Source organism: Podarcis gaigeae (assembly GCF_964106915.1).
Source record: "Podarcis gaigeae genome assembly, chromosome: 16".
Taxonomy (NCBI): Eukaryota; Metazoa; Chordata; class Lepidosauria; order Squamata; family Lacertidae; genus Podarcis; species Podarcis gaigeae.
Window position 1 is genome coordinate 8,926,432 of NC_139693.1, and position 26,206 is coordinate 8,952,637.

General features: G+C 47.1%; 1 protein-coding gene across 1 annotated transcript; it reads left to right on the plus strand.

The window, feature by feature from the left end:
- The first annotated feature begins 54 nt into the window (after positions 1 to 54).
- IL6R (interleukin 6 receptor) lies at positions 55 to 26,206 on the plus strand. The gene is made up of 10 exons (XM_083715857.1): positions 55 to 317; positions 10,006 to 10,257; positions 11,179 to 11,302; positions 13,588 to 13,763; positions 16,079 to 16,239; positions 17,047 to 17,194; positions 20,358 to 20,401; positions 22,413 to 22,485; positions 23,029 to 23,125; positions 24,408 to 26,206. The coding sequence occupies exons 1-10, from the start codon at positions 131 to 133 to the stop codon at positions 24,625 to 24,627; spliced, it is 1,482 nt and encodes a 493-aa protein (XP_083571983.1). The 5' UTR covers positions 55 to 130; the 3' UTR covers positions 24,628 to 26,206.

Below are 26,206 nucleotides of genomic sequence, written 5' to 3' on the forward strand. Positions count from 1 at the left end.
CAGCTCCACCCCATTGCACAACCCACCTCCCCGCCCCGGCTTGCACAACCAACCAGAGCAACCCTGCCAGGCAGGCAGCAGCAGCCTCCCCTCGGGACAGTTCCTCAAAGGCTTCGCTGCTTGAGCGAGGATGGTGCCAAGGCGAAGGTGGCACGGCAGCCCGGGGGGTCTGGCTGGAAGAAGCCGGGGGGGCGGCGGCAGCAGCAGCAGCTGGCACCTGCCTGGCACCATGTGGCTGCTCGGGGTCTCCTGGGTGGCGCAGCTGGTCGCGGCTGCAAGCGGCTTGGTGGACCAGGAGCAGCTGTGCCCGAAGCCGGGTGAGAAAAAGAGAATTGTTTCGCCCATTGCATGGCTAATTGGCACGGCTTAAATATTTGCGCGATGCTGTGGAAACGAGTCAGACCCCCATTCCTTTGCCCTGCAAAAATGCGCTTCTTTCAACGATTGCGCCCTGCGATCTGTCCCCTTTGAGCCTCCCAGGGTAGGTTAGGCTGAGAGAGAAGGTAAAAAAATAAAGGGAAATCTCCTTTAAAAATAAATCGTGGAGGCATCTTTCGAACGAGAGGTGCCTGCCCTGTAAAGATGAATTTTTAAAGCTTTTTTCTATGTTTTCCTTCGTTTGATCCTATTAACAACCCTGTGAGGTAGGATAGGCTGAGAGAATGAAAAATTAGGAGGGTCTCCCTTTTTTATCCTGGGGGCACTTTTCAAACAATTCCTCCTGTAAGGAGGAAATGTATTAAATTTATTTATTAGATTTATTTCTCCTTTCGGTTAATCCTCACAACAACCCTGTGAGGTAGGTTAGTCTTAGAGAATGAAAAATTAGGGGGATCTCCCTTTTTTTTTTACCCTGGGGGCATGTTTCGAACAAGAGGTGCCTGCCCTGTAAGGAGGAAATGTATTAAATTTATTTATTAGATTTATTTATCCTTTCATTTAATCCTCACAACAACCCTGTAGGTAGGTTAGGCTGAGAGAAAATGGCATGTTAGGGAAACGCTAACGGGGGGTATGTTTCTTCTTAAGAGCAAGAGATTGTCTGCCTTGTCAGGATGAACTTAATTAAATTTCTTATGATCGATCTCTCCGTTCCTTCTCCCATCGTTTGACCCTCACAGCAAGGAAGTACGCAGGCTAAGCTGACAGAATGAAATTTTTAAGGAAGTGCCTCAGGACACTTTTACCCTTGGGTGATGTTTCATCTTAAGAACAGCCAGTTAAAAACAGCCCAAAAATTCAAAAATATTCAACAAATTGTTAAAACCAACGATAAGCTAAAAACCAGACTCAAACTCGTGCATCAGCGTTCTGCGTTTCTAGACTAAAACAAAAATGTTCATAGCAGGTGCCGAAAAGAGTAAAACAAACGGGTAACATCAATAGGCAGGGAGTTAGAAAGTTCAGACGCTGCCAGGCTCAAATATTGATTTCTTACATATGAGTTGAGTTGCAGCCTGGGTATATATGGAAGGTGCCCCCAGGTTCCCCCCCCCATCGCTGCTCTAACCACTATACCACACTCCTTAAACTGGGCTTTCTGTCGGTGGGCATTTATTGGGATAATAAGGCAGTGAATGGAACGGTGAAGCCTCCGCAATTTCAGTTTGGCACATTTAATCTGGCAAATTGTGTGTGCACCCACCCCTCAAAAGTTTGGAGAAACTGAATTGTTGGTTCTCTATTTTCTTTTTCTTCCTATAACTTGTCGTTGCACCCTGTGGAAGGGGCTGGCGTTTAGGGGTCTGGATGGAGGCGGCGGCACAGATGTGGCGCCTAGTGGTTAGCGCTTGAGAGCGGAATGGAGTCCGGGGATCACCTTTGGGAAGACCACACACCTCAGAGTTTTCGGTCTGTGAGAATAGGCTGGAGGGGAGAAGTGGTTTGAGATTCTTGAATGATCGCGCCGCCGGCTCCGAATGGTGGTTGCAGCAGGATAGAGGAAGATAAGGGCTATCTTATCTGTGGTTGCGGGCGCACCAAATATCTAAACCACATAGCATTCCCTGCAGAAGCCCGGGAACCGTAGATTGCCTCTGACAATCCTACAGTTCCCAGCGCCTTAAAACTACAGTTCTCCAGGTTCTTTTCTTGGGGGAGATGTGTGTTGTACGCCACCTTGCCTGACTTATCTATAGAACAATGAAACTACATTAAGGACAGGCAGAAACTGGTGGATCTCAGGACAATTTGCTGCAGAACCAGCAATGGATTTTCTGAGTCCTAAGCCGTTCAGACAGCTGAACAACTTTCTCCAGCACTAATTACATTTGTCAGTTTAACTGACTCATCCATATTCCAGTCGTCAATGGAAAGTGATCTTCTCTGCTTCCAGAAATGACATGTGTTCAGACCTGCTGCACTTGAGAATTATTTATTATTATTTATTCCCATTATTAAATTGATATGAACCATTTTTTAAAAAAATGATCAAATCATAGGTCCATCTCTCTCTGTCTACATTGATTGGCAGCAGAGGTCTTTCCCTAGTCTTACCTGGAGGTGTCTGGATTCGAACCCAATACCTCCTGCATGCAAACCAGATCTTTTAAGTTCTGAAGAAAGAAAACCAACAGCAGGAAGAAGGCAGGAGGCTCGATTTAGAAACCTTTAAAAAAAAAAAATCTTTCTGTGTGGCTCCTCTTCCTCCTAAGTTGATAACAAAACCGCAGTTGTGTTGTCTTTCTGTAGCTAATATGCCATTCGGTATGCCAGGATCAAGACCCAAATCATACTGTGAAAACCGTGCACCTTCTGCTGCTGTTATATTTATTCACATCCTTCCCGGTCCCTGGACTCAAGGCTGCTTACACAAATTAAAAACAACAGGGATAAAAACATGTAGAAGAGGTTCGTTTAAAAAGAATTAAGCCATAACAGAATTAAAACGAAATAAAACAAAATGTATTAAAATAAGAAGAGGTGTCCAAACAGTTCAGCACAACTTTAAAACCTTTTTCTTTTCTTTTTTAAAAAAGGCCTTTGCTTTAAAAGAAGGCCAACATTGGTAATAGCAGGGGATGATGGGAGTCGTAGTTTAGGCACATCTGGAGGGCCAGAGCCTCCCCACACCTGTTTGATATTGATCATCATAGAATCATAAAGTTGGAAGGGACACTGAGGGTCATCTAGTCCAGCCCGCTGCAAGGCAGTTGTCCCTTACACAGATTCAACCTGCAACCTTGGCATTATCCGCACCACTCTCTAGCCAACTGAGCTATCCAGCTGATATTTATTTATACACAGCCTTTCCCCCAGACTGGGACTCAAGGTGACTTAGGAAAATTAAAAACAACACAGGTAAAAAACGAAAAAGCTACAAACATATAAAAGATCATCATCAAAGAGTAATCATAAAATTAAAGCAATATATTTTTAAAAAACCCCAAATCTTTTAAAAAGACTGTTAAAAGCACATTCACGGGCCCTAGTGGAATAAAGGGACGTGAGTGGGGCTGTGGGTTAAACCACAGAGCCTAGGGCTTGCCGATCAGAAGGTCGGCGGTTCGAATCCCCACAACAGGGTGAGCTCCCGTTGCTCGGTCCCTGCTCCTGCCAAACTAGCAGTTCGAAAGCACGTCAAAGTGCAAGTAGATAAATAGGTAGGAAGGTAAACGGCGTTTCCGTGCGCTGCTCTAGTTCGCCAGAAGTGGCTTAGTCATATTGGCCACATGACCCAGAAGCTCCCTCGGCCAGTAAAGCAAGATGAGCGCCGCAACCCCAGAGTCGGCCACGACTGGACCTAATGGTCAGGGGTCCCTTTAGTGGAATAAAACAGCATTTGCTTGCTGGCAGGCAGACAGCAAGGAGGGAACCAGTCTAGGTTCCCGAGGAAAACTGAGTTCCACAGTTTGGGGGCAGCCACTGAGAAGGCCCTGCCCTACGTCCCCACCATTCGGGACTGTGTGGCTGATGGAACTGAGAGAAGGGACTTTCCTGAAGATCTCAGAGCCCTGGCACGTCTGTATGAGAGGATACAGTCTTTCAGATAGTCTGGGCCTAAGCCTGGTTGTGGGCACCGTGTCCCTCCTCCCCAAATCCATGCGACGAAAGCTCCCGGATTAGCAGAGCACCGTGATCTTTCCGTGGCTGAGTACCGACTGTTCTTGGCAGTGGACCAGGAAGGGCCAGAGGCCAGCCCAGGGAGGTGAACGGACTGTTTGCTTTGGGCTGTTGACATTTCGTTGCGTCCCGGGTTTCGACAACGCAGCAAGGAAAGGCGGAGGGAGTGCGGGCCGTGTTGCTTGCTCAGAGATAGATACACCCCCCCATGACCTTTCCCCCAAGATGCTAATCACTCCCCCCCCCCCGACAGCGCAGCCAGGTTCCCAAAAAGCAGATTAATTCGGCTCAGGAGCAACGGGAGGAGAGACTGCAAGAAAGGGCAAGGAACCCACAGGCCTCCGACCGAGAGGAGAGGCCTGTCCGCACTATACATTTAAAGCAGTATCATACTGCTTTAAGCAGGCATGGTTCTCCACCACCACCACCCGGCCGTCCCCGAAGCTGTCATTTGGTTCAGGGAGTTGTTAGGAGGCTCCTTCCATTCCCTTCACAGAGCGGCAATTGAATGCTGGAAGGGTCAGGACAAATGGAAGTGCAACACATTGTTAAACTGTGGAACTCACTTCCACAAGGAGGCTGGGACGGCCAAACAATGATTCTCCAAAATGGTCCATAGATGATTGGTTGGTTGATTATCTATCTATCTATCTATCTATCTATCTATCTATCTATCATCTATCATCTATCTCTATCTATCTATCTATCTATCTATCTATCTATCTATCTATCTATCTATAATCTATTATCTATCTATCTATCTATCTATCTATCTATCTATCTATCTATCTAGCTATCTAGCTATCTATCATCTATCTATCTATCTATCTATCTAGCTATCTAGCTATCTAGCTATCTAGCTATCTAGCTATCTATCATCTATCTATCTATCTATCTATCTATCTATCTATCTATCTATCTAATCTATTATCTATCTATATCTATCTATATCTATCTATATCTATCTATCTATCTATCTATCTATCTATCATCTATCTATCTATCATCTATCTATCTATCTATCTATCTATATCTATCTATCTATCTATCTAGCTATCTAGCTATCTATCTATCTATCTAGCTATCTATCATCTATCTATCTATCTATCTATCTATCTATCTATCTATCTATCTATCATCTATCTAACATCTATCTATCTATCTATCTATCTATCTATCTATCTATCTATCATCTATCTATATCTATCTATATCTATCTATATCTATCTATCTATCTATCTATCTATCTATCTATCTATCTAATCTATCTATCTATCTATCTATCTATCTATCTATCTATCTATCTATCTATCATCTATCATCTATCTATCTATATCTATCATCTATCTATCTATCATCTATCTATCTATCTATCTATCTATCTATCTATCTATCTATCATCTATCTATCTATCTATCTATCTATCTATCTATCTATCTATCTATCTATCATCTATCTATCATCTATGGACCGTTTTGGGGAATCATTGTTTGGTAAGATAGATAGATACAATAGAGGCATTTTATAACACTTGGACATATAGAATAACAGTTCCAAAAATGAAATAAAAAAATTCCTTCCAGTAGCACCTTAGAGACCAACTAAGTTTGTTATTGGAATAAGCTTTTGTGTGCATGCACATGAAAGCTCATACCGATAACAACTTAGTTGGACTCTAAGGTGCTACTGGAAGGAATTTTTTAATTTTGTTTCAACTACAGCAGACCAACACGGCTACCTACCTGTAACTATTTCCAAAAATAGTTGCATTGCAATTGAAGACTGGGATAAATATCTCCGATTGAGAAGCTCTTTGAAAGAGGAAATTCTGCTGTAGTTGGCGAAAAGACGATGGAGATGGCGCCTGTCTGATATGTGATGGGAGGGTTTTCCAAGGGGTGGGTGCGGCCATGCTAAAGCCCCGACTTCTGTGTCGTAGGTGGAAAGTATCTCCTGATGAGATAGCCCTGATGAAGAGGCCCTCTTCGACACAGCTTATTAATTGGTTGTCCTCCTGCCCTACAGACCTTCTCCGGTGCTAAAATGGCAGGGGGCTGTTGTTAGTTCCTCCATTCTCAGAAGCTCGGGTAGTGGCAGCAGCCAAGTAATGATAATATTATAATAATTTATTATTTATACACCGCCCATCTGGCTGGGTTTTCCAAGCCACTCTGGGCAGCTTCCAACATAATATTAAAATACAATAACCTATTAAACATTAAAAGCTTCCCTAAACAGGGCTGCCTTCAGATGTCTTCTAAAAGTCTGGTAGTTGTTTTTCTCTTTGACATCTGCTGGGAGGGCGTTCCACAGGGCAGGTGCCACCACCGAGAAGGCCCTCTGCCTGGTTCCCTGTAACTTGGCTTCTCACAATGAGGGAACCGCCAGAAGGCCCTCGGTGCTGGACCTCAGTGTCTGGGCAGAATGATGGGGTGGAGACGCTCCTTCAGGTATACTGGACCGTGGCCATTTAGGGCTTGAAAGGTCAGCAACTACCTGACATTTAGGAGACATCTGAAGGCAGCCTTGTTCAGGGAAGTTTTTAATGTTTGACATTTTAATGTATTTTCAATCTTTGTTGGAAGCTGCCCAGAGTGGCTGGGTAGACCCAGCCAGATGGGTGGGGTACAAATAATAAATCATTATTATTATTAATCCAGGCCGCTCTTTCTCTCACATAACTGCCTTCAGTGATTCAGTCACATATGGCAACAACAACAACAACATTAGACAATATTTCAGGTATCCTTGTTCTGAGCTTTATCCGCCAAGACTGGCATCTACTGTAGAACTTACTTCAATAGCTGATTGGCAGCTGCTGCAATTCTTCCAGCGATAGTCTGTTGTTTGTTAATGGGCTGGGAAGTGTAGCTCTGTGCAGAGAAAACTTTGTTGTTGTTTAGTCGTTTAGTGGTGTCCGACTCTTCGTGACCCCCTGGACCAGAGCATGCCAGGCACTCCTGTCTTCCACTGCCTCCCGCAGTTTGGTCAAACTCATGCTGGTAGCTTCGAGAACACTGTTCCACCATCTTGTCCTCTGTCGTCCCCTTCTCCTTGTGCCCTCCATCTTTCCCAACAACAGGGTCTTTTCCAGGGAGTCTTCTCTTCTCATGAGGCGGCCAAAGTATTGGAGTCTCAGCTTTGGGATCTGTCCTTCCAGTGAGCACTCAGGGCTGATTTCCTTCAGAATGGATAGGTTTGATCTTCTTACCGTCCATGGGACTCTCAAGAGTCTCCTCCAGCACCATAATCCAAAAGCATCCATTCTTTGGCGACCAGCCTTCTTTATGGTCCAGCTCTCACTTCCATACATCACTACTGGGCTTTAACTATACGGAGTTAACTAAAGGTAAAGGGACCCCTGACCATTAGGTCCAGTCATGACCGACTCTGGGGTTGCGACACTCATCTCGCTTTATTGGCCGAGAGAGCCAGCGTACAGCTTCCGGGTCATATGGCCAGCATGACTAAGCCGCTTCTGGCGAACCAGAGCAGTGCACGGAAACACCGTGTACCTCCACACAGGCTTATTTGCTGGGAGTGGAAGTGCAAGGGGTATTTGCAACTGTGATGCTGCTCGAAAGAGTCGCGGCTCCCCCTCCCCAGAGAATCCTGGGAATTGTAGTTTATTAAGGGTGCTGAGAGTTGTTAAGGTAAAGGGACCCCTGACCACTAATTCCAGTCGTGGCCGACTCTGGGGTTGTGGCGCTCATCTCGCTTTACTGGCCGAGGGAGCCGGCGTACAGCTTCCGGGTCATATGGCCAGCATGACTAAGCTGCTTCTGGCGAACCAGAGCAGCGCACAGAAATGCCGTTTACCTTCCCGCCGGAGTGGTACCTATTTATCTACTTGCACTTTGACGTGCTTTCGAACTGCTAGGTTGGCAGGAGCAGGGACTGAGCAACGAGAGCTCACCCCGTCACGGGGATTTGAACCGCCGGCCTTCTGATCGGCAAGACCTAGGCTCTGTGGTTTAACCCACAGTGTCACCCGTGTCCCGTATGCGGAGTATATGCAGAGTAAACTACATTTCCCAAAATCCCTTTGGGGAAGCTATGTGCATGAAATATGCTTGGACTATGCTGTGGATGGTGGTCTCTGATGTAACCTGGGTACCCCTCGGGCTAAGTGGTGGATTTCGCTACTGGAGGGGCCCCATAGAGCAAGGTGGGGGGGTGCATTTCCCCGCACAGCGTGTCCTTTCCTGTTGCTAGGAAACCACTCCTGGAAAGGCGAAGGTAGCTTTTGTCAATATTTACTGGGTGGGCAAAGCAGTGCAGAGGTGACTGTGCCCCCTTCCCCCCCCCCGACACACAAACAGGTTGCCAACCAGCCAGAATGAATGAATCTGCCTGGCCTGTTTATGTAACTGTGTGGGAAAGTGGGGTTTGCAACAAAATGTTGCAGCATATCCTCCTGGGACAGCTTCTGCTTCATGATGGCAGCTGCCTCCTAGCTGTGCCCCTTTCTCCAGCTTAGAAATAGGAAGAAGAGCTTGCAGGATCAGGCCAGCAGCCCATCCGAGGCCCGCGTCCTGTTCTCACGGTGGCCAACCTGATGCCTACAGATGTAAACAGGAAATGAGCGCAACAACACTTTCCCCACTCGGTTTTTTTTTTTTTAATATTCATTTTTATTAGTTTTTTAACATACCGTTTTCAACAGTAATTAAACATACTTTTACATCTTATTCAATTTTTGGACTTCCATCAGTCCTGTCTGAAAATTTTCCAGTCTAATCTCTTAGTATGCATTTCTTATTTTCCCTTTCAAACTCATAACCAACATCTCTTTCTTTTTCTACTTCTTGTAGTCCTACTAGCATAATTTGTTGACTACAGTTGCTCTTCAAGTAATTCATATATTTCTTCCAATCATCTGTAAATCTCTGGTCCAGCAGGTTTCTAATCCTTCCTGTCATTTTGCCCAATTCTGCATAGTCCATTAATTTCGTCTGCCATTCTTCTTTCGATGCGCCCGGCTCTCCACCCCTGTGGGACGGCTGCATATTCATGAACTAGACCATCCTCAGGGTCCCTTCTAGCCCTACGATTCTATGATTTCTGTATACAGTGGACGCTCGGGTTGAGAACGTGATCCGTGTGGGATGCACGTTTGCAGCCCCCAGCATTCGCAACCCACAGCAGTGCGTCTGCGCATGCGCGGCTTGTGATTCGCCACTTCTGCACATGCGCAAAGTGCGATTTAGCGCTTCTGCATGTGCGCGGCCGCCGAAACCCAGAAGTAACCCGTTCCAGTACTTCCGGGTTTCGACGGCCCGTAACCTGGAAAAACGCAACTGAAGTGTCTGTAACCCAAGATATGACACTATTTGTTTTGTTTTTTTTAATAGATATTTATTGAGATTTTACAAAACAGAAACATAATTAAGACAGGCATACAACAAAAACAGATATATCAAAAAAGAAAAAGAGGAAAAAAACAAAAACATTTAAAAGAAACAAAGGAGAAATCCAATTTTTAACTTCATAGTTCTATAACCCTCTTTCTTGACTTCCTCACATCTCCCTTTTTTGTGTTCCCCTTTTCGCAATCAAGTTCAGCAAATTCTTTCAAACCTCGTTTATAATTATATGTTTCAACCTATTATGTCTCCAGTTTTCCTTCTCTTTCCACGTCATTTTTTACCTAATCTTTATAACTTAGTCCCTTATACCACTTAATATACATTTGACATAACATTACTCTGGCCTTTTCCCCCTTTCTTTTTCACACTTTTTTGCATATTCCTTTTGACTATGTCACTAATGCCATATTGTCTTTATATCCAACATCTTTTTAACATTCAAACATTTTACAATATTTATGCAAATAGTCTTTAAACTATTTGGTTCAGCTCAGGGAAGAGAGGATAAACGACTCTGGGGAAATAACCTGACGACCATTTTTCTCTCTCCTTTCCTCATCATTTCCGCCCCCAGCTGTGTCTCCCAATACGATTCTGGTTCAGCCCGGGATGAACGTTACCCTGCCCTGCCTGGAGGGGGAGCTAGAGAACATCACTCAGGTGCACTGGATGTTCAATGGAAGGAACCTGAGCGCGTCCACCGGCAGGCAGGTGATCCCTGGACCCAGCCTCTTCCTGCCGTCGGTATATTTCAGTGACTCCGGCCGCTATGCATGCTACACCGACAGCCGCCGCCTCCTTTGCTCCCTGCGCCTGATGGTAGAAGGTGAGGGAGACCCTTTGAGAGGGTTAGGGCCCTTTCTGCTCAGCTGCACCTCTGACTGGGTTTTGTTGTCGCCCGGTTGGGTCATTTACTGCCCTCCCTCTTCCTTGGAATTGATTTCTCAGGGCCTGAGCCAAGGCAGGGGGGTCTCAGGCCCAATGTGGTCCCCCAAGCCTCTCCATCTATAAACAAATAAATTATGCTTTTATATTTGTTGGAAGCTGTCCAGAATGGCTAGGGCAACCGTTGGGTGGGCAGGGTATTATTATTATTAAAAATAAAAGTGTTCTCTACCTGAGGGTTTCATCATTATAGAGAATAAAGCTTCTATATAGACAAATTGGGACCCTGACTGCCTCCAGCTACAGAAGCTGAGGCTGCTGAACAGACTCTTGGGCTGGGGTATTATAGAATCATAAAATTGTAGAATCGGAAGGGACCCTGAGGGTCATCTAGACCCACCCTGTGCGACTAAAGCATCCATGACAGGTAGCCATCCAACCTCTGCTTAAAAAATCTCTGATGAAGGAGAGTCTGCAACCTCCCGAGGGAGACCGCTGTTTTTTCCTTTTACTGATACACTTTTTTTCCATATCTTTATCTTGGATCTTACTGTGATTCATGTGCAAATTGTTGGGTTGCACACTTTTTGATGGTTGGCTTGTTCTTTAGGAATGCTTTTGTAATTTTGTAAAAATAAAAAATAAATCCCGTAGGGTAAGCAGCCCTGCGCATGGTTTTAGCTTTGAGAAGGTGGCGCATGCAAGTGAAATGTGGAACGAAACAAGCCAGACCTTTGCATATACAGAGGGAATCTGGTGAACTTTGTTAAACTGAACTAACTAGCCAGTACCGGAGTTCCTGAGCATATGCGGAAGGCTCTGTATCCTGCCCTCACGTAAACAGTCTCTTCCCCCTTTTCAGAACCGCCAGAGGCGCCAAACTTCACCTGCTTCCGAAAGAGCTTAGCCAAGGACATTTTCTGCGAGTGGAAGACGCCTCGTGGGATGTCCAGTCACACCAAAGCCAGGATGTGGGTGCAGAAAAAGTGAGTGGAGGCTGGGGAAACATTTAAACTGTGGGGGCGGATATGATATGAGGGATGTCAGAGTTGTTGGGTTAGCAATGGGCAACCCTTTCATTCCCACCTCGATCTTGAGTTCGCTTTTCTATATTTCCGCATCAGTGTGCGCTGATAAAGTAAATCCTGGTGGGAATTCTTCCGTATTCCAGTGCTAATTTACCCTACTAGATATCACCAGAGAGACTGTGTGATGTTAACATATGAGAGTGCTGGAGGTGAAATAGTTAAACAGGTTACCCAATCAGAACCCAGGGGGTGGAGTCAGAGGGACTATAAAACCAGCTCTGGGAGGAGCGAAGGGGAGAGTTCGTTTGGAGTTGGGTGGTTGGTGTGGGAGTGAATTGGGATAGAGTCTGTGGGTAGGTTGAGTTAGTGTAGCGAAATAAGCTGAGTCAGGAACAGTTAGGGGCTAGGAAGACAAGCAAATATCTGAGAGGTGGTAGTGAGTAAGAGCAGGTAGCGGAAGTTATAGGTCTGGATAGGCACCCCATGATTGTAATTGACAGATACCGTTTATGAAACCACACACTTGTTAAACTGCAATAAATAAACAGAAGTTTATGTTCCATTTTAACCCTGACTGGACTCAGTATTGTACCAGGTAGGGCCTGGGTGGTGGCAGCGAGAAATAAAGTGGTGGCACAGGGATCAATAGACGGTGAAACATCCGGAGACCCTGTGTGGTCGCCACAGACTGCCTTATCTATCACCTAGAAGTTAGAATCATAGAAAAAACTGCTCCTTTTTCCTTATGGGGTATCCAATTGAACCCACAACCCTGAAATTAAAAGTCTCATGCTCTACTGACTAAGTTATTGATCGCTGTGAATCTTCAGGGAAGGAGAGTCAGAACATTTTTGTTCTGTTAGGCTTTCCCTGCTAGATCAATGGGTCTTGAATCACAAGGTCTCTGTCTTGTTTGAAATGTATCAGTTTGAAATGCATCAGTTATTTTGTGCTTTTAACTATTTTTAATATATCTGATGTGTGAATCTCCTTGAGACGGTAGCTTAGAAGGCGATAAATATGCACAGTATAGTAAAATTACACAGTATGTAATTTTCCTTAATAGGCACATTTTATTTTTGAGCGCACAAAGGCATGGTACAATTATGCATGACGATTTCACCAGTGTGCGCATTTTTTACCCATGCCTTATTGAAGTACAGTATATGTGGGTTTTTTTGTTCCCGTTGCAAAATTTGGAGAAGAGCAAGTTTCAAAAGCATGGCTGTGTTTCAATTGGCACATAGTTTTGGGAAGTGCAGATTAGGTGGGTCTGCTGTTAAGTGCAAGATGAATAGAAAACACACACACACATGTTCTTTAAATGCACAGTGCATACCAGCCTTGATAGCCCGCAGAGAAGATCCGTTGAAATCAACCGGCCTTCCGTCAGCTGCGCCCATTAATTTCAAGGCAGGGTCTGCTCATCAGCTGCTGTCATGCGCTGTAGCTGGCGAGGCATGGCATTTCCATGCCAGCTATGCTCGATCGCTGTGAAATCCAATGTCTTCCCTTCCTCCGGCTGAGCATTCCGTGTTCTTTTGTTGTAAATAAAAAATGCCCTTTCTCCTTATGGGATATCCAAGAGCCCATATAGAGTCCTTACATGGGTTCCCTATTGGTATTGGTAGGAGAAAATAACAGAGACCAACCAGAGAATATTGAGAAGCAAAGCAGCTAGTAAGCTTGATCTTTACTGATCTGTTGCAACAGGGTGCTCCCCTCATCCGCAGGAGAGAGGAGGGACCCAGAAAAATGCTGTGCAAGGCCTTATAAAGACTTTTGAAATTGCATACTGTAGATCAAGACCACCCCCAGAAACATCATACATACATCACAGAAGGGGTGCAACCTAAGACCACCCCTCAGATACATCACACCTACATCACAGAAAAGGTGGTCTAAAACAGAAATTTCAATATTGTTTTCTCCTGCTGTTGTTTATCTCCTGTCTGGCAGGTTACTTCATTGGATACCCTGGGGAGCCTAGCCATTCTTTTGTAGTGATAAATACTCACACCCTATTCAAACACAGACATACCCTTAAGACAGGATTTGTGAAGGAAAAGACAATGGGGAGGCTTTTCCACTTTGACCATGCATAGAAAACATTTGCTCAGTTTAGGAATCAAAATGGCTTCAGGTCGGTCTGCCTGTGCTGATCTATGTACATGCAGTTATGAACATTGCCATATATCTAAGACCTCAAAATTCCTATCACACTTTCCCCCCGTGTCCCCTAGTTTCGTCGGGGTGAACCGCGTCGAGCAGCCCTGCCGCTATTACGCCAAGTCCCGGAAGTTCTCTTGCCGCATCGAAGGAATCGCTGACGACGTGCACATCCTGAAGGTGTTCGTCTGCATCTTCAACCTGGCGGGATCCCTGAGCAGCCACACTTTCATCAGCACCGAAAATCTGTGTGAGTAGCAGCACCTTTACTCTGAATCGGGGCCAGTACGACATGCGTCAGGGCGCATGTTGTGCATAGCTGTCAACTTACAGATTTGAAAATAAGGGACCAGCACCCTCGAAAATAAGGGATCAGCAGCCAAAATAAGGGATTTTAGTCAACCAGCAGCCAAACGAAGCCTCAAGCGGTGGTTCCCACAGCGCAGCAACCCGGCAAAGGGGTTGCAGCAAGGAAAACCACCATCAGCTCTCCGCTGGGAAGCGCTGAGCAAAGGCCAGTCCCCAGGCAACGTGGCCGATTTGATTGGCACAAGGCATGCAAGCTCCACCCCCCAGTCCTTCTTAGACTCCTTATTGGGTGAGCAATGCAGCCAAGCAACTCAGTTGGAGCCTCTCTGGCCGGCAGGAAGGGAGGGAGAGGAGCTGCTACCATTGAAACCCGGGAAATTTAAGAGACATCATCAATAAGGGACAGCAGCGGGACACGGCGCTGGGATAAGGGACTTTCCCGCCAAATAAGGGACGGTTGACTGCTATGATGTTGTGCTGGAGCTAGAGTGAATCTGCCCGCCCCCGACTCTCCTCCCTGCAGATTTTTGCTGCTTGCAAATTTTCCCAAATATTCCTGGATGCATGAGACTCTTAATTTCAGGACTGTGCTTTAGAGCCCCACACGGGGCAAAAATTGGTGCTTTCCAACTCCACAATTCATAATTCTATAAAGTGTAGAATCAGGACTGGTGTAGCATCAGTCTGTGGCCCCTCAGACCTCTCCATTTGGCCCCCGGAATCCTTCCCGAGCCCCTGGACATTCCCCTCATGTGCCATGAATGGTCTAACACGGCTGGGAAGCGACCGTGAACTCTTATCATCTTCCTTCCCGGGATGGTCGACAGAGAGAGGTTTTTTTCACTCTCTCATAACATCTGAATTTGTGAGCATCTAATGAAGCTGAGGGATGCGGGTGGCACTGTGGGTTAAACCACAGAGCCTAGAGCTTGCCGATCAGAAGGTCGGCGGTTTGAATCCCCGTGACAGGGTGAGCTCCTATTGCTCGGTCCCTGGTCCTGCCCACCTAGCAGTTCGAAAGCACACCTGTGCAAGTAGATAAATAGGTACCACTCTGGTGGGAAGGTAAATGGCATTTCCATGCACTGCTCTGGTTCGCCAGAAGCAGCTTAGTCATGCTGGCCACATGACCCGGAAGCTGTACACCAGCTCCATCGGCCAATAAAGCAAGATGAGCGCCGCAACCCCGGAGTCGTCCGTGACCGGACCTAACGGTCAGAGGTCCCTTTACCTTTTTAATGAAGCTGAAGGTTGGGAGATTCAGGAAAGGTTTTGTTTTTATTTTAAATGAGAAGTTTATTTAAACAACAAGACGCTTTACTTGAAGGGAAAACTATCCAAGATCAAATTTTTGTTTAGAGTAATTTAGCCCTACTTAAAGACAGATTGCTCTGCATGTAACAGCTACGTACAAAAAAGTTATAAAATCGTCCTTGTTTGTACAACGATAAAAGAAAAACATTGAAATTATCCAATCAAATAAGGTATGCAAGGTTTTTGCTTTTCAACAATGAGAGCAAAATAACTTACTGGAATACAAAGATAAAAGTTAGAGGAGCATGCCATGGAGGAATGGGGCATTTTCACAGACCAGTTTGTTTTTACCACCCCATCTTCCTATGATGTTGATCAAAACATACCATTGGCTATTTAGTTAAAAAAAATATATGCATGTCTGTGCACATACACCAGTTATGTTATGTACAATAGAAGGAATGGGAAAAGAAATCAAAGACAGAAAGCTATGCTGCAGTAGTCAAGATGTGGCTGAACCAAGTCTCGTTTTTCTAATTGTGAATGTGTTGTCTGTGGGAAAGGGAGTTTGGTTGTCTTTTGATACTCCAGTCCAGCATGAATCCAGCACAAATGCTCCAATATTGCATCGATGACATGTTGCAAAGAACAGTCAAGAAAGAGAGAGGGAGAGAGAGGGGGACTTTCCTTTCTCCTTTTTTAAACCTGATTATCATCATCAATCTTTATTACGGTCCAGAGACCCAACAAATCATTACAAAGCAATACACCATTCATACAGCCTACCTCCAGGTGAAACAAGCATTTTGTTCAGAACATAGGGATTATTTGTTCTTGCAACCACCGATAAAAACTTTGCTAATGTTCTAGCATTTGTCCGGTCTTCCAATAGGAACCTGACATAGTGAGCCTCTGATTTTCCTGGGAAAGGTACCAGCAAGGGTAGTATCAGTTTTTTTAAACCTTTCTGGCTGATCTCCCCCGCCCTCCCCCCCCCCACAGTGAAGCCAGACCCACCAATCGACGTGGAGGTGAGGAACGTGGAGCTGCACCCCCGCAAACTGTTTGTGACCTGGCGCAAACCCCCCTCTTGGGGCTCCTCCTTCTTCCGCCTGCAGTTCGAGATCCGCTACCGGGTAGAAGCCTCAACAGCATACAACAAGGTCTGGCCTTACTTTTGATTTTGGGGTGAGGAGAGGGCAGGCATTCCCTGAACCTGTACAAGTTGCAAAGCTCGATTTCGGGACGCAGAAATAATGGGCGGCATCTTTCGCTAGACCAGAGGCGGGGAAACCTGTGGTCCGTTGTTGGGACTACAGTTCCCATCATCCCCAGCCAGCATGGCCAATGATCAGGGTGATGGGATTTGTAGTCCAGCGACACCTGGAGGGTCGCAGGCTCCCCATCCCGGTCCTGAACACATATCCCAACCAATCAGGGAACACATATTTAATGCACTTTAATGGAGCGATGCTGGGGAACCTGTGGCCTTTCAGATGCTGTCAGACTACAACTCCCATCAGCCCCAGCCAACCAGGCCACTGGTTAGAGATGATGGGAGTTGTGGCAACTGGAAGGCCACAGGTTCTCCACTAGGCTGTGCTGATTTGCAGTGGCAAATCCCCAGGGTTTGAAGAACCATCTGCAGCTCTCCCTCGAGATGCTTGGGCCTGTTGCATGCAGCGCATCTGCTGTACAACTGAGCTCTGGTCCTTCCCCTACATACCAAGTTTCCAGTCCTCATGGTACCATATTGAAGATCTGGCTTTCGCAGGAAGCTGCCTGATACCGAATCAGATTCTGGGTCCACCTAGCTCAGCATTGCCTGCACGGACTGGCAGCAGCTCTCCAAGGTTTCAGGAAAGATGTCTTTCACAGACTCACCCGGCGGTGCTGCCGCAGATTAAATCTGGGACCTTGTGCATGCCAGGCCACTGAGCTGTGCCCCTTTCCCTTTCTCTCGGCTACAGATTCACCTTCAGGATGAATACACTTCCTACACCATCTCTGACGTGATGCCAGGTGTCCGCCATGTCATCCAGGTGCGGGCCCGGGAAGAATTCAACCAAGGAATCTGGAGCGAATGGAGCCGGGAGAGCTTTGGAGTGCCCTGGACAGGTTGGCAGTGCCCTTTCCGTTGCCCCCCCCCCCCCGTGCCCTTCCTTATATGGAATGTTGTGGATAATAGGAGAGGATATACAGACATACCTCATGTTACGTTTGCTTCAGGTTGTGCGTTTACAGGTTGCATCCCGCGGCGACCCGGAAGTACGGGAAAGGGTTACTTCTGGGTTTCACCGCTCGCACATGCGCAGACGCGCAAAACGGCGCGCATGCGCAGAAGCAGCAAATCGCCACCCGCACGTGCGCAGACGCAGGTTGCGTTCTTTTCAGGTTGCGAACAGGCCTTCGGAACAGATCCTATTCGCAACCAGAGATACCACTGTATTGATTAAGTAAACGGCCTCGGTCCAGTATACCTGAAGGAGCGTCTCCACCCCCATCATTCTGCCCGGACGCTGAGGTCCAGCGCCGAGGGCCTTCTGGCAGTTCCCTCATTGCGAGAAGCAAAGCTACAGGGAACCAGGCAGAGGGCCTTCTCGGTAGTGGCGCCCACCCTGTGGAACGCCCTTCCAGCAGATGTCAAAGCGATAAACAACTACCTGACATTCAGAAGACATCTTAAGGCAGCCCTGTTCAGGGAAGTTTTTAACGTGTGATATTTTACTGTATTTTTGGTTTTTATGGAAGCCGCCCAGAGTGGCTGGGGAGGCCCAGCCAGATGGGCGGGGTATAAATAATAAATTATTATTATTATTATTATTATTATTATTATTATTATTATTATTTGTTTTTCCTCACTCACGCTAGTGAGCTGGTAGCAGAGTATACTTCCCTGTATTTTGCAGGAAACTAGTTGGTAGATTCGTTTGAATCTCTTGAGTTAAGCAATCCAGTCTGGCTTGTCCAGATTGGATTTGTTCCTGGTAAATCCCCTTACATTCAGTTCACAGTATGATCCTGAAGGCAGGCTTTAGCTTGTAGTTGCAGAAGAGAGTGTGGGTTCATCCTGATACGATACGATATCTTTATTGTCATTGTCTCATACAGAACAATGAAATTGAAAAATCTACATAAGACATTCAAAAACCCCTAAAAACTCTGAAACCCCATTTTAAAATACAATATACTATAAAGGTAAAGGGACCCCTGACCATTAGGTCCAGTTGTGACCGACTCTGGGGTTGGGGCGCTCATCTCGCTTTACTGGCCGAGGGAACCAGCGTACAGCTTCCGGGTCATGTGGCCAGCATGACTAAGCCACTTCTGGCGAACCAGAGCAGCGCACGGAAACGCTGTTTACCTTCCCACCAGAGCGGTTACCTATTTATCTACTTGCACTGGCGTGCTTTTGAACTGCTAAGTGGGCAGGAGCAGGGACCGAGCAACAGGAGCTCACCCCGTCGCGGGGATTCGAACCGCCGACCTTCTGATTGGCAAGTCAGACCCGTGTCCCCACAATATACTATAGAGACTCCTTATACTGGGTTTAGAACCAGAATTGCATTTGGGTAGAAACTGTTTCTCAGGCGGCTAGTCCTGGTCTTTATAACCCTGTACCTTCTTCCAGAAGGCAGAAGCTGAAAGAGATATTTCTGGGGTGCATACTATCCTGTGCTATCTCTGCAGCTTTCTTATGGCACCTGACAGCATAGATTTGATCTAAGGTGGGAAGAGTGCACCCAATTATTCTCTCTGCAGTCTTTACAACCCTGGACTGCAATTTTTTTTCCTGGCCATGCAGCTCCCAAACCACACACACAGACCATAAGTTAATGCACTCTCCACAGTACAATGGTAAAATGCCACTAACCATATGGGATTGAGCCCATGTGCTGCTGGCTGAGAGCTAGCAGACAGCAAAAACATCAAGACGGAATGAGGCGGAAAGGAGAAGGGAAGATGGCTGCATGACTAGGCCTTTATAGGGTCTCCCAGGGTCATGCCCATCTATCTGGTCACACGCAGGGGAAAGATGCTCCAAACAGGTGTGGCAGGAAGTCCTCCTGGCTGGAGTAACATCCCCCTGTGTGTCCACTCTGGGCAAACAGGAAATGTTGTACTTGACTGCTTTCTGTGATGTGGCATGCCACAAGGCAGTGGCGTAGCGTGGGTTGTCAGCACCCGGGCAAGGCAAGTAATTTGTGCCCCCTAACCCATGGATTTGCACCCCCTAACCCGTGGATTTGCGCCCCTAACCCTAACCCCCAGATGTTGCGCCCGGTGCGGCGGCCCCCCCTGCACCCCCACGCTACGCCACTGCGACAAGGGCCGCCATTTTGCAACTTGCCAAGGAGCAGAATGAGGGGTTAGCTAGGTCAGAGCTGGCTCAGCTGTAGCCTTTAGGCCTCCTAACAGTTCTCTAACTCAGCCGCAGAACATCAGCTTTGCATGCCAAAGCCCCAAAGAGCCACTGCGGGTCAGTGTAGAAAATACTAAGCTAGAAGAAACAATGGTCTAATGGAAGTTGGAGTCTGTTTGGAGGGTCACGGGCTCCCCTTCCTTGCTTGACGCCTCTGCAAGTGCATTTAACATGTGAATCCCTGATTGGTTGGAACATGCATCTAGGACAGGGAGTTGGAGTCCAAGGGTATCTAGGGGGCGGCGCACAGGTTCCCCAGCTTTGCTTTTTGGCACGAAAACCACCCGACCCCTAATATCAGTTGTGTGGAAGCTGGCTGTAGTTCCTGAGGAGTTGAGGGAAATGTATTTTGGACCTGCAAAGTGGTACTCTTGTAAAATATATACCGTATTTTTCGCTCTATAAGATACACCAGACCATAAGGCACACCTAGTTTTTGGAGGAGGAAAACAAGAAAAAAAAATATTCTGAATCTCAGAAGCCAGAACAACAAGAGGGATCGCTGTGCAGCGAAAGCAGCGATCCCTCTTGCTGTTCTGGCTTCTGGGATAGCTGCGCAGCCTGCATTCGCTCCATAAGATGCACACACATTTCCCCTTACTTTTTAGGAGGGGAAAAGTGAGTCTTATAGAGCAAAAAATACGGTATATATATATATATGGGGTGAGCAGAATACATACAGAAGCCTGAGTCACTGATGCCTAGGCTCTGAGGAGATGGACTTGTGGGTCTAGCTTCAAAATAGATTTTTGTCCCAGCAGCCCAACAAAGCATCTCTCTCTCTCTCTCTCTCACACTGTGCCTCGCCCCCAGATATATTTTTTATTCAATCCCTTCTTTTTCTCCTTGCCATTTCAGAAACCAAGGACCGCGACTCAGAAACCACGCTGGTCCCCTCAGAGGTAAGTAATTCCCACGAGAAGCAGGGCCTTTTGGGTTGTGGCTCCAGAGCGCTGGAACGCCCTCCCTGCAAGCGGTCCATATATATCCCGCTCCAGTCTCCGATGTAGTTTCAAAAACAAGAGAAGAGTTCCTGTGCTTCCACTGTCTGTTGGGGGCGGCTCATAAAATCCTAACATTGGAGGGAGGGGACTTATAGGTCACTTACCATCAATGTGTTTTCCCTAAATTTCAACCCAAATCTACCCACCTGTCACTGAAGTTCAGGCGTGGCCCTCCAGATGTGGGTGGACCAGGAGCTCTCACCAACCTCAGCCAGCAGGGTCAGGGGTTGGGGGAGAATGGATAATCTGTTTGTTTTGGTTTCTCAGTTTTCCAAAGTTAGGCCCTGTAGCAGTACCACACCACTTGAAGAAGTTATGGCTTCCACCCAGAGAATTCTGGGAACTGTAGTTCATTAGGGGTGCAGAGAGTTGTTAGGAAACCCCCACACTATTCCCCTCCTACGGCTACAATTTGTTTTATGTATTCTGTATCCCACCTTTTCCTCAAAGGAGCTCAAGGGGGCCTACTGCCCCAAGGTCTCCTAGTGAGCTTCATAGCCAAGGGCCAGGATTTGAACCCTGGCCTCTCCCAGGTCCTAGTCTGACCCTGCTTCCACTACCACCCCACTGGCTCTAAACAGGCTTTCCCAGTTGGATGAATGGGTCTTGGCCACAAGTGTCCGCTTGTTAGATTTTTGGCGCTGTTTTAAATATCTTGGTTGTTTTCGTGTTGTTAACTCTTTCTTATTTTCTTATGTGCAAATCTCCTTGAGATGGAGCTTTAGAAGGTGGTGAATAATAATAATAATAATAATAATAATAATAATAATAATAATAATGCAGCCAGAACCCAATCCTCTTCATGAAGACACCCTTCTCACTGTAATAAACAAAAATCTGGCCAGCCTCCCCAGGGTATCCAATCAAGTGACCATTAATGGGTAATCTGCCAGACAGGAGATAAACAGCGCACTCAGATTTTTGTTGTAGACCGCCCTTTCTGTGATGTAGGTATGATGTTTCTGGGGGTGGTCTTGAGCTACACCCCTTCTGTGATGTATGTATGATGTTTCTGGGGGTGGTCTTGGACTCCAAGGCGGGCAATTTAAAATGTCTATATAAGGGCGGGCACGCCTTTGTTCGGGGTCCTCCTCCTTTCCTGCGTGTGGGGGGAGCACCCTGTTGCAACAGATCAATAAAGATCAGGCTTACTAGCTGCTTTGCTTCTCAATATTCTCTGGTTGGCCTCTGTTCTTTTCTCCGACCGATGGAGAACCTACAAAGGACTCTATAAGGGCTCTTGTGCCCCCCATAAGGGAATAAGGGCAGATTTTTGTTTATTACATGACTCAGGAAATCTGTAGCCTCCACACCAACTAAAATATTCTGAGAGAATGAATTTTTAAAAGGTCAAAAACCCATCCAAGCCCGCCACAAGCATTCAAAACAGCTCCGCTAGCAAAATTCATAGGCTCCAGCTGCCCCTCTCAGCAGGTACAGCCCCTGTTTCCGAGATGCTGGCCCCTAATAAACCCTGCTTCCTCTTTTGACCACTGAGGGTTCATTGTCTAAATGGAGAGATGCAGCTATTCAGAGTTGGCTGCACTCAGCCTGTTATGTACTGAGTTGAATAGGATCCAAAAGGCAGCAGTCTGATTGGTCCTAGAACAATAGGATTCAGAATGCAGCAGTCTGATTGGTCCTAGAACAACAGGGTCCAGAATGCAGCAGTCTGATTGGTCCACAGGAGCCACCCAATCCAGCTCCAGGTGGAAGTGAATCCGCAACCTGATTGGCCTACAGGTGAATCCTGGAATTAGCCAATCACGTGGGACCTATTGTGTAAATAATGTATATAAAGCAGACTTTCTGGGGGAACTTCCATTCTTCCTCACCACTATGAGCTGAATAAAGAGCATGAAATCCAAGTATATTTCACATCCCTTTTCTTTTTTGCTCTCTCTTGCAGGTTGATGCTTTTGCCAGCACCGTTAAGCCCAAGTGCACTTCTGAGCTCCCTGTCGTCATGAGTAAGCCGACAGGTAAGTGCACCACCTTTCGTGGCCTCACTTGTACAAAGGTGGCTTTTTGTACATGCCAAGGGCTGCAAAAAATCCGGGGACATCGCCCGGGCGAAAGGCTGGGGGTGATGGGAGCAAGGATCTTTGGCAGGTAGGCTTCCCTAGTGGTGATGGCAGGCGATAGCCGTGCTCCCTATTTGTGGGTCACCTTGGGCCAGACACTGTATCTCAGCTTAGCCTAACTCACAGGGTTGTTGTGAGGATTAAAGGAAGAGGGGGAGAGTCATGGATGCCACCTTGAAGTCCTTAGAGAAAAAGATGGGGCACAAATGCAAATTCGATTCCATTTTGATTTCCCATAATGCCCCACAGCAGGCTCTTTTGGACTGAGGGCCGAATTCCCTGCTAGGCAACCTGGCCAAGGGCCAGATGGGAGAGCCGCATTTGGACCCTGGACTTGAGGGTCCCTGCCTTTGCCCAGAGAGGTGCAAAGCTGGAGGCATTGTGGGAAATGAAGAGGGTGGCCTGACCTAACTGTGTTCCCTGATTGTTTGTCCCTTCTAGTGGAAAATGCTGCCTCTACGCCTCTGTACTTGTTCCTCATCATGGCTGTAAGCGTGACTGGAATTGTTGGCATCTTGGTCGTTGGAGTCATTCTCCGGTGAGGAAGACCACCTAATTTTTGGGAGTTGGGGGGGGATGTTGATTACTGGGAGCGGTGAATTCACGAAACCTTGGTCTTGGAAGATGTTTAGTAGGGCCAGTTCTGGGGTGATTTCTAATACCTGCTTAGTTATTTTACATATTTCTCGTATGGCTGTTGTCCAGAATAGTTGGATTTTGGGGCATTCCCACCACATGTGGAGGTATGTGCCTGTGGAGGTGCACCCTTCCACCATTTTGGTGAGGTTCCTGGGCGTATTTGCGCTAATTTCCTTGGTGTTAGGTACCACCTGTGGGTGAATTTCAGAGTGAGTTCTTTCCTTTTCGTTGATAGGGATTTAAAGAGGGTGGGGTTTAGACCACATTCTGGTCCACTGAGTGGGGTTAATCTCATAGCCTATGTGAGCCCGGCCTTGGCCAGGGAGGACAGGGTATAAATAAAAAAAATATTATTATTATTACTACTACTACTACTCCCCCCCCAAAAAAAAAACCCACCAATGTCCTTTCTGTTGGGAATAATTCAGACTGAAGTTCCCAGGTGTCAAAAAAGGTTGTTTATGTCTGCCACTACTGCAGCCCGTGTTTTGTTAGCCCCCAAATGGAAAAGGAGCGAGGTCCCAACCAAAGAAGAATGGCAACTTAAACTGATGGAATATGCGCCGCTTGCGGACTTAACATATAGAATAAGAGAACAAGAACAACATAGGTTTAAAGACGATTAGAAAACGTTTATTGAATTTATGGGGGGGGGGGGGAATTGTGTAGACTTGAAAACATTGGCAGCCTTAAGATAAATTCAACATTGTAAATGAGTTTTGATGGATGCCATAATCAATGGAATATTGAATGGTTTAGTTTATGTAAAAGATTTATGTTATGCAAAAATGAACCATGGAAAGAGAAGAAGGGAAGTCATTGATATCTTAAGGGTGTAAAGGACCCCTGACCATTAGATCCAGTCGTGGCCGACTCTGGGGTTGCGGCGCTCATCTCGCTTTACTGGCCGAGGGAATGGGCGTACAGCTTCTGGGTCATGTGGCCAGCATGACTAAGCCGCTTCTGGCGACAGAGCTCACCCCGTCACGGGGATTCGAACCCCGACCTTCTGATTGGCAAGTCCTAGGCTCTGTGGTTTAACCCACAGCGCCACCCGTGTCCCTTCTTAAGGGTGTATAAATGCATTTAAAGCCATCCAAGTGGGCGGTCCTCACTGCTTCCCGTGGATGTGATGGTAGAAACGTGATCTCGAAACCTGCCATTTTTTGTTGTTGTTTCAGGTACAAGAAAAAATGGGGTATGTCGCCTTGTGGAGAAGAGAAATCCAGCACTGCTCCACCACACTCCCTGACCCTCATGGCTCCTGAGCCTCCTCTGAGTTCATCTCCTCTTCTCTCCCCTCCGGCTTCGCCCTTCAGCGAGAGCTCTGTTGACACCCCAAGCATCCCAGAGAACAGCCCCTACGATGTTTCAAACGCGGACTATTTCCTGGTGCCGTAGTAGCCGACAGACGTCGGATTTAGGGAGGTTATTGGGTGCCACAGCGTCCCCGCATGTGGGCACCGTATGTACCCTGAAGGATGTGGAGCATCAGGAGCACAGCCAAGGCGCCTGGGACATCGTTGAGAGTCCCTCGGGTCGTACCAGCATCAAGTAGCGCTGAGGTCAAGGCCCACGCTACTGAGATCTAGGAAAGGTGTCTGCTCTTCCGTCCGGAGTCAAGCCGCTCAGAAGATGCTCCACGTTCAGGATTTTGTTCGCCGCTCATCAGGAAGAGCTCAAGTGTCCTTGAAACCGAAGATGGTGGTTGCAGATATGCCAAGTCCCTGCCCGGGTTCTGTGATGGGGATGCGCACAGCCGCAAGGTTTCTTCCGGCCCACTGTGGCTGGCAGAGAAAACGGTTGGAGGCACCGACAACAAATTGTCCCTACATTTTGAAAGTTCTTTCCAGGATGTGTCTTTCCTCCTGGATTCATGAAGTCGGGGAGGTAGCTGTCTGCGGTCGGAGGAGCTCTCACCCCCGAAGCGGCGGATGATGGAGGAAGTGGTTTTGGGTACCACTTTGAGCAATCGTTGGCCCTTTTCTACATGCCAAGGAAGGGCATCCAGGCCAGATTCCAGGTCTGGCCCAGGACATTTTGCGACCTGGTTCAAAGGAACAGTGCCTTCTGGCGAGCCAGACTGTTGCTCCATCTGGCTCAGTATTGTCTACACTGGCTGGCAGCAGCTCTCCAGGGTTTCAGACAGGGAGTCTCTCCCAGCCTAGGGAAGCAAAGACTGGGCCAGGGGGCTTTTGCATGCAAAGCTGAGCCACGGGACAAGGTGCCATTTCGTGTCTTCCCTGATTTCACGCCAAGGAACTGATCTGTCTGGCAACTCTTTCCTGGTTGAAGGGGGCAGAAGACAGGTAGTCCTCTGGGGATTTGGTGCTGCTTCCTGCCCCCCTGGAAACTCACCCCAAGGCAGTCAGCTAACCCTACCTTATGGCTGGGCTGGTGCAGTCAGAGTCCTGTATTGGAAAGAGCGGGTGCAAAACTGCCTTTTAGCTGAGCCAGACTGTCCGTCCCAAAATTGTCCTTCTCACCGCCCTACATTGGGAAAGGCTTCGGACTGAACAACAGGAGCTCCCCCAAGGCCGAGTCCAGCATCCTGTTCTGTCAAACGCCAGCCAACTGTGCCAATGGGGAACCCCAAACAGGACCTGAGCACAACAGCAAACTTCCTCCATCACAGAAAGCATGTGTGCGGTCCCTGAGTCGTGGGTGCGACACACAAGGCTGTTCCACTGGTCTTGCGCAGGAAGAAACGTGGCCCCAATCTGGCTGGGGGCAACAGAGATTTGGCCTTTCGAAAGCGAGGGGCTTTGTCACCCACAGTCCTTGCTGTGCATCAAAAGAGGAAAGGGAGGACTCTTTCTGCAATGTAAACAAGTCTCCAACTCGTTGCCTCCAACGGGGAACTTTGCTGCTCTGGGATGTTACGAAACCCCAGCATTACTCTGTCTTTTTTTTTTTCCTGCCGCAGAACAACAGAACTGATATTTACTTTTTTTCTTCTAAAGTTCACAGCGTCAGGCTA

Coding starts and splice junctions, on each gene's coding strand:
- IL6R (XM_083715857.1), top strand. CDS start 131: ATGGTGCCAAGGCGAAGGTGGCACGGCAGCCCGGGGGGTCTGGCTGGA. Junction 10,258..11,178: donor CCTGCGCCTGATGGTAGAAG/GTGAGGGAGACC, acceptor CCCCCTTTTCAG/AACCGCCAGAGGCGCCAAAC. Junction 22,486..23,028: donor CGTCATGAGTAAGCCGACAG/GTAAGTGCACCA, acceptor TGTCCCTTCTAG/TGGAAAATGCTGCCTCTACG.